The 14,723-nt window shown below is 36.4% G+C and overlaps 1 protein-coding gene across 6 annotated transcripts in view; it reads right to left on the reverse strand.

Annotated features, from left to right (window-relative positions):
* Window positions 1-14,723, reverse strand: part of BIRC6 (baculoviral IAP repeat containing 6) — a 173,217-nt gene that overhangs the window by 46,621 nt on the left and 111,873 nt on the right. For all 6 annotated transcript variants that reach the window (XM_053939829.1, XM_053939826.1, XM_053939831.1 and 3 more), the window contains exons 61-65: window positions 14,208-14,404; window positions 11,025-11,325; window positions 8,114-8,331; window positions 5,833-5,997; window positions 3,726-3,894 (exon numbers count right to left, since the gene is read on the reverse strand). In XM_053939829.1, coding sequence (XP_053795804.1) covers window positions 3,726-3,894; window positions 5,833-5,997; window positions 8,114-8,331; window positions 11,025-11,325; window positions 14,208-14,404 — 1,050 coding nt within the window. The remainder of the gene's footprint in view (window positions 1-3,725; window positions 3,895-5,832; window positions 5,998-8,113; window positions 8,332-11,024; window positions 11,326-14,207; window positions 14,405-14,723) is intronic.

Raw genomic sequence — 14,723 nt, forward strand, 5'->3', positions numbered from 1 at the left:
GATAATAAAAACCATAGTAGTGCCATAACAAGCCACGAAACAAACACCAAAAGAATTATCAAGAAATGGTGAAGGTAACAGCAGCTATTGCCCCTTGTGATGAGAGCTATCTTGCATACTAAGGAAAGTTCTTCAAAGACAGACAAACCTTCCTTCTCTACAAGAAAAAAGCAATTATCGCAATCACTTAAAGTGGTCACAATTTGCAAGGACTCCACAATCACCTCACTTTGATGCAGATGAAGCTGCAGAACATATCAGAGCAATCTGGTTCAAGGTGAGGTTTCTAAAAGATTAAATGTTATGTGAGCACTGCTTGTCTGATCAATACTCCTTTTATCTAGAACTATATAGATAACAATCTAGTCCATGTATGTTTTGGGCAAATTAAGCAGGATGCCAAAATAAACTTAAGCAACAAAAATCCTAGATAGATTTACAACTGTGACACAGGCCAATCTGCTGAAAGAGCTTTGCAAGCTGGATGTGCCAATTACACATAATTGAACATGTGTAAGGAAAATACAAAATTCACATCAATACCAGAATACTTACTGTCTTTTAATACCACAGAGTTACCAGCCTACTGTGCAATGAAAGGAAAAAGCATGCCTGAAGCTTCATTGCACTTATTTCTATTTCAAAACTTTTCCCTCCCTCCTTAATTTTGTGTGTATGGTAGATACACATAGATATGTGAAGATCACTATTATTCCAACAATTGCAACAAAACCTAAAATCTGGCAGAATAAATTCAGCATAAGGGTAACCTTCATCTGGTCTCACCAGTATCCACTCAACTCTGAGAAAGTTACAGGGTTCCTGAAAATTGCTAATTTCTGTCAGTGTGCTGGGCACAGCTTGCTCTTGCTCAGGTGCCAGAACCCAGGAACATTCTGTTAGCATTCTATATGTAATATCCTAATTTCTCAGACAAGCATGTTACAGGAAGAATACAGTTACTTGCTCATTCCACACAGAAGTACATTTTGACAGCAGAAGTTGCACCAGTCTGAAAATCAGAATACCATATACATGTGCATTACTACCGATGCTGCTCCCTTTCCTACTCTCCCTAGACTCCCATTCAGCCTTGCTAGAGAAGACACAGGTATTCAAGGTAAGTTTGAAATTAGATAAAGCTCTATCAGGAAAGACTCAAATCTGTTCTACTACACTGCATTGATCTTCAAGCTTTTAAATAAGAAAATAAAAATAGCAGTAATAATAAAAAAGTAATCTCCATATTTGAAATGTTTGAATCATAAATGCATTAAGGGAATTTTTCAGTCCCACAAGCATTGTACCAGAACCCAACACAGCTTCAGAGCTTCTCAACCTGCTTCTCTTGTGTTAGCTATGTCTCCTGACACTCAGTGTTGGTGACACTGAGAGACCCAGCATCACGTGCAACTTGCACTCATTAATGTGAAAATTATCTGTCTGCCTTTCAACTCAACAGTAATTACTGCACTGGAATTATGCCTTGTTATCACACAGACAAACTGTTTTCAGGGGGTCCTTCCCAACTAAATGTATCTGGCTCAAATACTAACAAAGAGAAGACATTCTTTTTGCACATTTCCCTTTCATACTGCTATCCTACTGCGCTTCCAAAGATGAGACTGACTGATGCAAGCCTGCAAAATTATTATTTTTAAATCCAGGAGAGCATTGTTAATTATAGTGTTGTATAGAGTTTTGATCAAATACAGCAGGAAACATTCATATTGCTTTGATCAATCAAAGGATAGCAACCCTCAGATTTTACAGTTCTAAATTTCAATAGAAGTAACCCCATTCTTTGGGAACTTGTAAATGGAAGAGTAGTTTTCATTTTTTTCTCTGAAAAGCAAGGTTTTGCTTTGCTTTAATACAGTTTAACTGCTACGTTGCTCATTCTTTCCTACTTGTTAATGCACAGGCACAACATTTCAACACCACCTGCCAACCATGAACAACAGTAGTTCAGCACTGGAAAATGTACCTAAAATGAACATGTCTCACCAAAACTTTGCCTCTTCTTTGTACATTGAGAAAACAAATGGTCCCTGAAAGCCAAACGAGTCTGAACTTCTCGCCACCAGCCACATATCTCATCTATTCTATCAGTATCTGACTGTTCTTTCCCAGTTAAAGGTGACTTACACAGACAGATACATTCTTCTACTGAAAACAGGAAAAAGCAATTTCAGCAGCTGTGATTCATCTGTAACTCCGGATCAGCTGCTTCATCCTTTAGATAACATGGTATTTTTGCTAGGCCTTTGAATGACTCTTCCTTTTCCTCACAAAAGAAGAATTTATGAGTATCTGAACTTTATTCTTTTACTTTATCATTTCCTTGATTGTTTTACATTGCATTTTCAATTGCAATAATGAGCTTGGTCTATCATTAGTTCATTTTCCTCATTTGCAGTACGTGCCAAACAGAACCAACAAATTCATTGCAAAATTAGGGTGAGGTGTCAAATTGCAGACTAGCAAGTGAAAGATTTTCATATTTTTATTTTTAATATAAGACCCCAGCAGACTTTTTGAACTAGTTCCATTCCATCACACAAGATTATGCAATGCCCTAGTTAATACAAATTAGTTAATACAAATTAAAAGAGCCACATTCTTGTTTTAGTTCTAAGTGGTTTTGTAAATACTTAACACAGGGATGATTTCTCTTTTACCTCTAATATAAAATGTATGCTGTAATTCACGGAGCTATAACATTGTTTCATGAATTCACATCACCACACCCTCCAACTGGCATCCCAAAGAACTGCAGTAATGTGAACAAAGACATTAATCAGTTGCTCCAAAAATAGGGCAGGCAAAATAAGCTCCAAAACCAAATCACTAAGATTTGCAACAACTTCTCTAGATACTTAAGGATTAAATCCATCTTTATAAACAAAGTAACTTAATAAAAATCCAACCTAAGGCTCATCTCCATAGTAAAGCCTGTCATCTAGTGAGACTGAACATAAATCACAAACCCAGTCTGCTGATTTTGTCATTAGTTCCGCACAGGCATTTGCTTAATTCATACTGCTTCACACCACCTTGAAAAACTGAAATGGTTTCCCCAGCCAGGTACAACACACCAGATGAAAACTATCAAAGCACCTTGGTTTTAAAATTATGAGCAGAAATTTGATGAACTCGTAGAACTCATTTGTTTTTGCTTTTAAAAATCCCAACAATTTAATTGTTCCCATATATTTGAAATATTTTACAGTTCTGATAAGAGGCTTATTTTTGTACTTCCTAGATAAAGGAAAAAAGCTTTGATTGAAGTAGAATTGCCCTACAATGTACAAATTTACCAAATTCAGGCATGCATTTCCTCAATTTTCTTTAAAATTGACTTTTTTTCTTCACAATAAGTTTCATGGTCTTGTATAAAGTACTCTTTTTCTCTGTGTGTCTTCTGCAGAAGAACTAACATGTAAACTTTTCAGAAGAAAACACCATTTTCCTGTTAGTTTCAACAGCTGAAGAACTGAACTTCAAATTTAAAGAGATATTGCAACAAATGTGAGCATTTCAACAAGATTGTACCTGATGATTCTGTTTTATTTTGTTTTCTAAGGCTCAAGTGAATGTTCCATTAGTAAAATTCTAAACTGGCAAGCGTACTGAAACTAGCAAGAACCCCCTGTTGCTTCTGCAAAAACTGCTTTGACAGAAGTAAGCCAGCTTTGATTTTGAAGGAGGCAAGGACACGTTACCTGAGTCATTGCGGAGGTAGGATGACATCGCTGGGATGAGACAGGACTGACTGAGCAGCTCCAGGAGAATGGATGGAAGAGCGCTGCTGTTTTGGCCTCTCCCCTCATGGCTCGTTTGAGTCTCTTCATTTGATGTACTCCCTGCAGGATTTATGTAACTGGCAAGAACCTGAAAGACACCAAAGTAATTAATCAAAACTGATTTATTTCAGTCAAAAGAACTTTGACTTTCCTTAAGATAGATGCCCCAACACTTCACTAACTGTTTTGCGAAATCAGTTCTGGTATTTATTTCAGCAGGCCCAAAGATGTTTCAGAAGAATTTCTATACAGTTATTAGATTATTCAAACTTTGGCTAATGATAAAATTGAGTAACTATTATCATTCTGAATTATTTTAGGAGATCGATTAATATGAACTTTGACAAACCTGCTGGAGTTACTCAAAGCAAGAGTTTGCCAGCTCAGACCACTGAGACCTGCAGCTGACTAGTCCCTTTCACTTTAGAACACCAAGTACACCAACTAGCAGTAGGACTTCTCTTTTTTTCAACTGCAAATGCTTCAGGTATTTTTGTAACTTCCTTTGGGATGGGACTTCAGGGTTTACAGATGAAACAGTAAGTTATGGTGAGCACAACAGTTACCTGGAGGAACAACTACTCACGAGCACAGCTCTTATCTGAGTAAGCAAAGAGCAGCCTTCCCTTTGGCAATGGTGGGAAGGCAGCTCCCAACTGCACACCTACCTGTCCCAAGAGTAGCTGTGGCTGAGTTCACAGGCCCTTACTGTATGCTGCAGGTCTAAGAGTTTCCATGGCTCTGATTTGTGCAGCTGTACTCTCAGTAACTTTGAGGTTTGACAGGTTGTATAGGTTGAAGTCCCAGGGACTCTATTCACCTTTTCAGCCTCTTCTCTTTTCTTTCATTCGCCCTCCTTGTTCTAACCCCCTTACCCATAGTATTTTGCTGCAGCATCTTACCAGCACTCTGTACAACACAATTTCTCTAAACCTTTCTAGAGCAGGGACTAAGGACAGTCTGCTGTACAACTGACAGACATGTTCAGCAAAATACTACTTTCCTTCAACTGCTGAATGCCCTCAGCAAATGCCTCCTTACTTCATGACATATCACATTCACAGCTAAACCTCACCCTGGCAGAATACAGAATACTGCCTGGAAGCTTCGCTGAGAGTAATTTAGGTGGTTTTCCTCTTTCTTACATAGAAAAATGTTTTCAGATTTTTATTTATTGTACTTTAGCAAGGGATATAAGGATTGTGCCATGTAATCTACAGTGACTAAAATACCTGATCATCAAAATGGTATCGTCATCAGGGTGTGGGTATTTTCAAAATTTCATCCTCTTTGTGCTGTAACTCCAGCAGGTTAGCTAATGCTTTTGAACTCAGGGTTCTGTGAATTAAACTTTTGATAACTAGATACAATCTCCCTACATTGATCCAAGATAAGAGGGATTGGTTAGATTTCATAATGGACTGAAAAGCCTGATTATGCAGGATCTTCTTCTCCTTAGGTATTTAGAAGACATCAGAATTTTACTAAGATCTAGATGTTTATTGGATAACTACTATTGTCATGTAATTGACACACTCAAGATTTTCTAGTATCTATGAGTGAGATTTTGTTTTATTGGCATAACACATTCATGGACACCAGTATCAACTACAGGCACTTCCTTTAAGTAGAGTGAAAAGTATGCAAGAAATTAATAGGTAACACTGTTCGGCACGTAAAACTGCCTATTCCTGTATCCTTCTCCTTCAATGGACAGTCTTTACTTTTGACTGTGTGCAGTGCTTTTGATGGAGGTGTGTGACAGCTCAAGGGAAATGCACTGGAACACTTCCTCGCTCACTTTCTCTTCGGAACTCATACCCAGGTCTTCTATGCAGCAGCCTAGTGACATCTGAAAACAGCCTTGCTCAAAATATGATCTGTATAATTTTCCATTAAGACAGTTGTTTGCATGTAATTTTTGCCCAAAATATTGTAATTACTCTACTGTGTGACTGACAAAACTCCAGTTTTATTATCCATGCCTTAAGTGCCTCTCATTAATCAAAATTTCATAATTACACACCTGTAGAAGGCAGGTCACATGCTCTTCTTCTAGTCTTTGCTTAGTCAAGGCTTGTTCAACATCCCATCCTGAAGCTGTAGAGCCTGTTCCAAATCCCGTACCCTTAGCCCAGTACAACTGCTGTTCTTCTGTTGATGCAGTATTGTGTGTACTTGACACCTGTGGCTAAAGTAAAAAAGCAAAAACAAACAAACAAAAAAACCCCACAATTATTTAATGATTTCATCTTTGTAGCACTATCTTTAAAAAGCCTTTGTTATGCAAAAGAATGTAATCCCAGTTCATTAACTTTCTAAAGATGTCATCAGGATCCAGTGAAATTCAAAGTTTTCCATAGGAAAGACTGCCACATATATGAAATTCTGGTAGAAGTCAGCAGTAGACTGTTGAAAGTAGTTCTTCTGTTAAACCAGTACTGCAAGCCCTTTATTACTCTCTTTTAAGTTACTATCACTGCTTAAATGATGAGAAGCATTAGAATGCTACTTAATATCATTCTAAACATCATAGCTCTGTAATTATTGCTGTTTAGAACCTAGTCAAGTCTAATAACACAATGAGATGAAGGGGATGGTAGTGGAAATGTTATCAAGAGAACAGAACTGAAATGTTAAGATGCTCAAGTATTTATTGATTTTTAATAAATGCTCCAAAATAACAAGAGGAGTAAGTTACATGTATAGCTCTGACACATGATCTCTGAGTCACTAAAACATAATTACCTCCTCCCTAGGTAAGAGCAAGGAAGTCAGTCTTCCTTAAAATTTTCTAAGAGCAACATTTTTCCAACAGTGCTTGGTATAAGCTAGAACAGGTTTTACCAATGGTCTGCCTCAGTGATTCTAGTAACATAACTCCAGTATTACAATGTTTAGCCCTCATGAAGTAGTGTGGAAGTATTTATACTAATTTTTAAATTTTAGCAGGAAATTGGTGAAAAGGATGAAGAAAAAACTCTGATAAGCATTTTTAAACTGATGTTTTCCTATTTGCATATTTAGCATCCAAAACAAGTGACTTGCTACTGCATTCATTACTTGGTCACAATTAGCTGGAAACCACATCATACAGTATTTGTCTTATGGCTCCAGAAAGTTTCATTTTCTGTTCACATCTTCTTCAGTGACTTTATTAAAGGTTGTATATGAAAGAAAAGGAATGATGTATGAACAGACTGCAATGGTAAAAGAAATTATCACCTGCGAAGTATCATACTGACAGTAGTCTTGGATAATCTTTTAACTTCTACACTGGGAATGCAATGTGTCTTAGTGATGAAACAGCTGTGTGGTTATTTTCATGTAGGCATTACTCATGAACATGTTGTGCCTTTAACACTTGAGAGGACTGTCATGAGCACTGAATTAAAGCACTTAAGGGAGAACTTGGCCCCAGAAATACAAGCCTCAGTGCAGGCCTGATGGATCCCTAGTTTCAAGTTACCATCTATCACTTGATAGATATGAATTATGAGAAAGCAAGCTATTTAAGGGGGCACTGAAGCAGAAATAAGAATTAATGGTTGCCCTTTCCCTCCAAACATGCAAAAATGCTAAGGTGCTAATGTGTCAGCAGCCTGATACCCCATTAGAAGTAGAATCTCTCAGCTTCCCCTTGAATTTGATTAGCCATTAAGGTGAATTATTCTCAGGCACAGCTTCATCTCTTGCTTGCTCAACCCTTTCATCAGTATCAGAGCTGCTAAAATATGGACAGTACTATATTTTGCAAGTACTAATCCATATTCAGCCACCAGGAACTGTTTCATGCAAGCCTCTACCAAAATGATGCTAAAGAGGGCAAGGCATTAATGTTTTTTTTTGAACATTTTTACAGACAATTGGTACACTATGCAGAAATGGTAACGGTAGTCCTAAAAAGAAAATCAGAATATACATATTCTGAATAGAGGGTAATATAACATGGGAAAAGCCTTGAAAAAAGTCAAATTTTGTAGATTAATTTGGGATCTTGAATATGATGGAAAATTTCTGTCTTTAGATCTCATTTAAATATCAGTACAAAGATGATAACAAATCACTGCATTAATTCATTAATTTTCACAACTCATTTATATTTGTGAAGCACTTGAAAGGAAATCGTTTGTAACCAGGAGTTTAGATGATGAATGTTCAATAAGGTAATGAGGTCATACTATCTAAAGAACCACCATTCATTGTCTGCAAAAATTAGGCTACAATGAAAGCAATGAGACTATTTTCTTTTTTTAATTAAAATGCTTAGCACTTCTGGGTGGTACTTACTGTGCTGATTACCTTACCTCTGCTTGGTTGGGACTTGAGTTGGGCACTCTTGGTGCGTGGTGGCTCAGGGCAGAGAGACAAGCCAGGATAAGATGGATGGCCCCGATCTCCAGTGCCATTCGCCTCAGCAGCACTCCATCGTCGGTGGTCAGCGGGGTCGTGCTGAACAAACTGCGCAACACGTGGAAGGGCAGAGTTGGGAGCACGTTTGCTGAAGGAGACTGCAGGATATGACCTAGGTTGGAGAAGAAAAACATCAAACCCACATTTTCTAGTGTGGGTTCTATTGAAATAGTTCAATACAGCCTAGTAATCTCTGCAATAGTTTATATAGTTTATGAACATACAGCAATCTACTAACGACTTAAGCATTCACATACAGTAAAGCTATCTATTACTATGTTTCCCTTTCAAGAAAAAATTCATTATTAGGAGAGTGTAGAAGAAAGAATGCTTCTTTATTTTATTCATAGATTTGGTAAAGAATCAAATTTTAAAAATTTAATTTGCAACTTCCAGGGAGAAAACTGGTTTGGACTAATTTTTTTAAATACATATATATTTTTAATCATTCCAAATACAGTAAGATAAAGAATGCTTGTGATCAGCTAATAGGAGCTCAGCTGATATGCAGCAGTAATTTATCTAATCTAAGATTCTTTTCTGTATTCATGTGCCCAAAGTATGAACTAATGCACTGACACAAAACAAGTTTCTATAGTAGAATACAGGGTGAAGTACTAACATAATTTTAATTATATGAGTTGCATGTATGAATTTTGTGCTACAATTCCTTAGAATTTTTAACCCCTTCACATTATGAGCAAAAATTTTCTTTTAAAAGCCACATTTCAAATAATGGAGTGACCTATTAATGCAACACACTGAGACATAGGAAGCTGTCTCAATTTTTTTCCTGTATTTAACATTACTTTTCACATTCTTTCCCCAGTACATACATAAAGAGAGACCATTGAAAATTGGAGATGCTTCAAATAGTGAAAATACTTTAAAATAGCCAACTCTGTCCAGAACTTTGCTTCCTATTTTAAATATTTTATTTTCTCCGTCATTCTAAAGAGTTTATCAACTATATCATCATCCAGAGATTTAAACAAATATGTCTGTATTTGTATGTATATGTATATACACACATACATACAGGTGTTAATTCATACCTATCTGATACTCTTTGCAAAGACAGTAACAAGAAGGAATGAAAAGTCTTCTGACTGGGATCTTCATAAATAAAATCAAAAACTTCTGGAAAATAAGCTTATCTAATAGAATTCCATAACTGCAGGCATAGCCAAATCAAAAAAGAGAAAATCTAAACATTCTCACATTATTTATCTTTGCAGACAACTGAATCCATGTTTTAATCTATAAATCATAGATTTATAACTGCAGCTCTTCATATTGTGCAAGAAAGTATTGAGATTGTACATGTGTGAACAGCTGCATTTTGAACAAAACCAGAAGATATTAATGGTTTATACAGAAAAGTAATGTGGATTACTGTGTACAACTGAACCCACATTTTGTAGAGTGGAATTCAGATATTTAGCTAAGGGAAAAGAGAAATTGGCTGTTTAGTCCAGCTAAAACTAAGGCTACAAGGGAATGTAAATCATGTCAACAAATGCATTGGAGAAAGAAGAGCTATTGGCCACTAACTGCATATGAATAAACATAGGCAGAAAATTAAAGCAACCCCTACCCATCAAGAATATTATGTTCTGGAACAGTATTCCAATAGCAGTAGTGGCTGCACACACAGCTACACTACTACAAAAAGAGAAAGCAACCCAAATTCTGAAGGTCTCTTTATTAAACAAAAGAAAAAAAAAAGGATATAAAAATTGCCTGCTGTAGTAAGGAACTGAGACTACTCTAGAAACTGCCTATAGCTCTTCAGTTATTTACCACTCAGATTAGGTGGGTGTAAGCAGCTAGATTGCATTTTTATTGCCCAATTTATTCTTGTCTACTATCCTGCACCTAAATACTAGAGAAATAAAAAGACAAGCAGAAGGGAGGGCAAATGAGATTCTTGGTTTTCCAGCTGGTCTTATAAGGTCCATGTTGCACATCACTCTATAGAGTGCTAAGTAGAGACTAACTTCTGATGATTGCAGCCTAGAAAAAACAGCACTCTTTTCAAAGTCATAATCACAGAATCATGTAGGTTGGAAAAGACCCTTGAGGTCATTGAGTTCATCTGTAAACCTGACACTGCTCAAGTGCACCATTACACAATATCCAGTGAAAGGAAATGCCTTCAACATATGAAACCATATTTCATACACACTCTTCCAGTTTTTCAAAACAGTAAGAAACACAAATATTAGAACTATATGCAGAATTCCAGGTTCATTTGTAAAGGCAACAATTTTTTTTCCTGCCTTGTCTGTTTATTCTTTGAAGAATATCCCATTTCTCCCTCTGAACTCATACCATCAAGGCAGAGATTCTGTTTAGGCAACTTAATCACCATCATTTTTAGATATTACTCTCCTTTTCTAGAGCATTGTTCAATGGTTTACTCTACATCGGTTGTAGCTTTGCTCTCATCCATATTATTCTGCATTTGGTTGCAGAATTATAGGATGTTTGTAATTAGTTGAGCATTTTCAGCTACTTAGATTATTCTGTCTGAAAGCAGTCATTTTGACAGTGTCATTGTAAGTTTTATCAGTGCTTATTTTACAATTACTCTGACATGAGATGAGAACTCTTGAATACTGATGATTGTGATAAAACTTTGCCAGACAGAATTTAACAGAGACAAGTTTATCAAAGATGCCTGCAATGCGCTTCTGCACATATAAATTCTAACCTCCTGATAAAAGCAATACAGTGCAAATAAATTTAAGTAAAATCATCTATCTGTGGTCTACAAAGAAAGGTAATAATTATAGCACATACTTCCTTCACCATCATCTGTAACTCCCAACACCAATCTCAACAGACACTGAGCATGTTTCCGTTCTTTTAGCAGCACCTCAGCATAGCCCGGGAGACGGAGAAATAAACCAAAGGCAGCCAAAGAATGTGCAGGTATGGGAGACATAGTCTGGACTGTTGACTTGATCGGTGGAGGTTCTGCAGCAATGGTTTCTGGTGCTTCATACACCAATTCCCCTGATTGTTCAATGGTAACCCATTCAAACTGATCACTGTCCTTCTGTTTTTCCTGTGTGGCTGACGTAACCACTGGAGTGCTCACCTTAACCAACAGAAACAACAAAGAAATTTGGCAGTCATTCAGTTGAACATCTTAAACAAAAATTCTGTTATAGTAAGGATCTAAAAGACATGCAATTTTAATGTAGGAGACAATAAAGAAGTCACATGAAATACTCTACCATTTGCAGATACAGGAACCATGCTAAATGGCTTAAAAGGGCAAACTTGCATTTTCAATACAGTGCTACAAAGTTGTGCCTACACAAGCAAGCAAACATATTTTGGCAACCTAAAACCCTCAGTTAAAGTGTGCTGCTTAAATACAGAGGCATAAGAGATACAAATTACTCTGAAGTAAATACAAAGCTTAATTTATGTACCATACTGTTAAATAAGAAATGGCCCTTTATTTTTAGCATTAAACACTGTGAACATAAGTATTTAAGTTTTAATTTCATACTGCAAAAAGAAGAAAAATTAATCATAATGCCTTTAAAAACAACTAATAACTTCAGGTATCTTAGCAGTTTTGTAGCACCTCATGATCCTTTTGAGCTTTTGATTGATTTGGCTGGCTTTATTACTATTATACTCTATCAGAACAGTCTGATGTTCTGACCAGAGGATTGTGCAGTCAAGCATTATGATGGGAATCAGAGTTTAAGGGGGTAGTAGCTGTACAGTGCCCCAAGACACAATCAAACAATTTAAATGAAATTATGACACCGAGGTCCTTCTCATAATTAAACATCACAGAGGTTTCAGGCTTTCATGCTATTCAGATAAACTGATTTGATCATATTTACAATTTCAGTACTTATCACCAGACTGATCTAAATTGGTCTCCTGGTTCAGGGCAAATTTGGGAGAGAACCCCCAAAGGGGTTCATCTAGAAAGCAGATTCAATCAGCCCCTCCCCCAGCCAGTTTGGGAAAAATACCTCCTTGGAGAAAAGTGGGGAAAAACTTGTTTATTAAACAAGAAAACCTAAACAATATTAAACAATAAAACTTCTTGCTGCTCCAAAAGAGAGACAAACTCAGAAAAATCCCCTCCCCTGGGCTGCAGCTCGGTTCACTCAGGCTCTTATTAGTCCCTCCAGCGCTGGAAATGCCGCAGCCCAGACCTGGCCCGCTGGCCACAGGTGAGAGCTGCCGCTGCTCTTCTGGGTGTTCAGTCCAGAGCAGGTTTGAGCAGGTCCAAAGAAAAGGAAAAATCACAGTCCAGAGAAATTCTTTGCCTCAGCTAGCTAAAACTAATTAAAATCAAAGGAGAGCTCTGTCTCGCTGTCTGTCCGTCCGCAGACAGCACAGTCCAGCAGCAGGAACGTGGAGGAGTGAGTGCAGTTTCTGAAAACAAACTCTACGCTTCTTCTCCCCCCTTCACTCTTGGAACAAGTCTTAAAGGTGCAAAACTTATTATTCAGCATGAATGGAACAGACAATTGGGGATAAAAGCATCATACAGTCAACCCAGGACAACTGGAAAAGATTAATATGAAAAGCCTTTACAGAAATTATCCAGAATACCAAATTACTAATTTAAAGTCAAAGCCATCTTTTACTGCATTTATTCCAATTGTCCTCACATTAGGAGAATCCGAAGAACCAGTGACTTGGAGAAATATAAAAGTAAAATTAAAGAATTAAGAGTCTGGAGAAATCATCAGTCTTCACTCTAAATAATCTGTTTGGTATTACTATATTTAATTTTTTTTATGGTTCACAGAATTCTTCATCAGTATTTGAATCTAAATATATATCTCAAGCTACGAAATTGTGAAAAGACAGTAAGTTCCTAGGACTATAGAAAAAGAAGGAAAAAAAAGGAATGAAATTTCTCATGGTCATAAGTTACCTTTCATGTCCTGCAGAATTCCATATATCAGTTTTCTTCAATACAGACTACACATTATCCCTCTTGGAATTCATAATACAGTAACTGTTTATGTAAATACTTTTCCTTAACTTGTAATTTTTGAACTGCATTGGTACTCTGCATAGACCTCTAAAGCCTTTGTAGAATTATTTACAAAGGATGCATACTAATTCAGTCTCACTACAGGGTTCCTATGGTTGCCATAATTTTACAGTCAAGATATTGAATAATATACCCTTAACTTATAATCTTAGTATGATACCCTTAATTCACGATTAATTCAGTTTCAAAGGGAATAAATATTATTTCCTCTTAGGAATATCAGCCAAAACCTTCAAAATTATAGTCAAATAGAATGTGAATAATTTATTTTTCCCTTTTTAGCAGTGTATACTTAGAAAAGCAGCCAAAGGAGTAATTCCACACTTATGCCACTACTGATACTTTTGAAATGTATCAGTACATCCAGAGGAACTCTACATATAAGTATATAAATAATAATAATAAATAGTATCTATTAATAAATAATAACAATTAAATAATATCTATTATTTCTTAATACTAATATAATTAAGATAATACTATTATTTATAATAATAAAATTACATCCTCTGCTTTGAGAACTGTATTTCACTTAACCATAAAAATATCTATCTAACTGTATTTCACTTAACCATAAAAATATCTATGAACAATAAAAATTGTTCACTTGCATGGACAATTAAGTGATAAGCAAGAACAGCTGTATAGTACATCAGTAACTTTATTTTACTGTGCACTCCAAGATATTTTAAGTTAACACAAGCAGCTTGCCTTGGTCCCACAAGGCCATGGCTACTCAGGCAGTCTGTGACATGGAAAGGGAAGCACGCGTACAGCTGGACAGGGCTGTGGACTTATGCACTTGCCTATTTTAAAGTAACTTCCCCACATAACTGAGAAGTTAAACTGAACTATAGAGAAATACAAGGAAAATACTGTCCTTAAACAAGCAAACAAAATACTCTCAGCATGTTTTCCAACATTAATTTTTTTCTACTCACTTGTTGAATTACGTCAGGATAAAGCATAGGGAGTCTCTCTGCAATAAGAGCCAATCCACCCATGCCTGCAAAAACTTGCAGTGGAGACTGAATGGGACAGGTTTCAAGAAGTGATTCATCTAGAACTGCATCCATACACTCATCCCCAGGACTGATGGCCTCATCTTCAGGGCAAGGTCCCAGTAAATCTGCATGTTCTACAAAAACATAAATGTAAATAAAATTAATACATTATCATCAACACTGTGTTTATTTCTTTGTCCTCATTTAAAAGTGGATTTCAAAAGTACTGGTTCCTTCTCAAGCAAAGACTGAGCCATGAACCTGAAATGAATACAAGAATAACAAAAGAAAATAGAAGTGTTAGTGGTACCTTTCACCAATGACAGCAGATCATGTCAAACTCAGCATTATTTATACATAGCTACATGTTAATTATTAGAATTTAATGTTTTATTAGAAGTTGATCTATGCCTTCAAGACGTTGCTAATTTTGCAGTAATGACACTTTTTAAC

Source organism: Vidua chalybeata, chromosome 3, assembly GCF_026979565.1.
Source record: "Vidua chalybeata isolate OUT-0048 chromosome 3, bVidCha1 merged haplotype, whole genome shotgun sequence".
Lineage (NCBI taxonomy): Eukaryota > Metazoa > Chordata > Aves > Passeriformes > Viduidae > Vidua > Vidua chalybeata.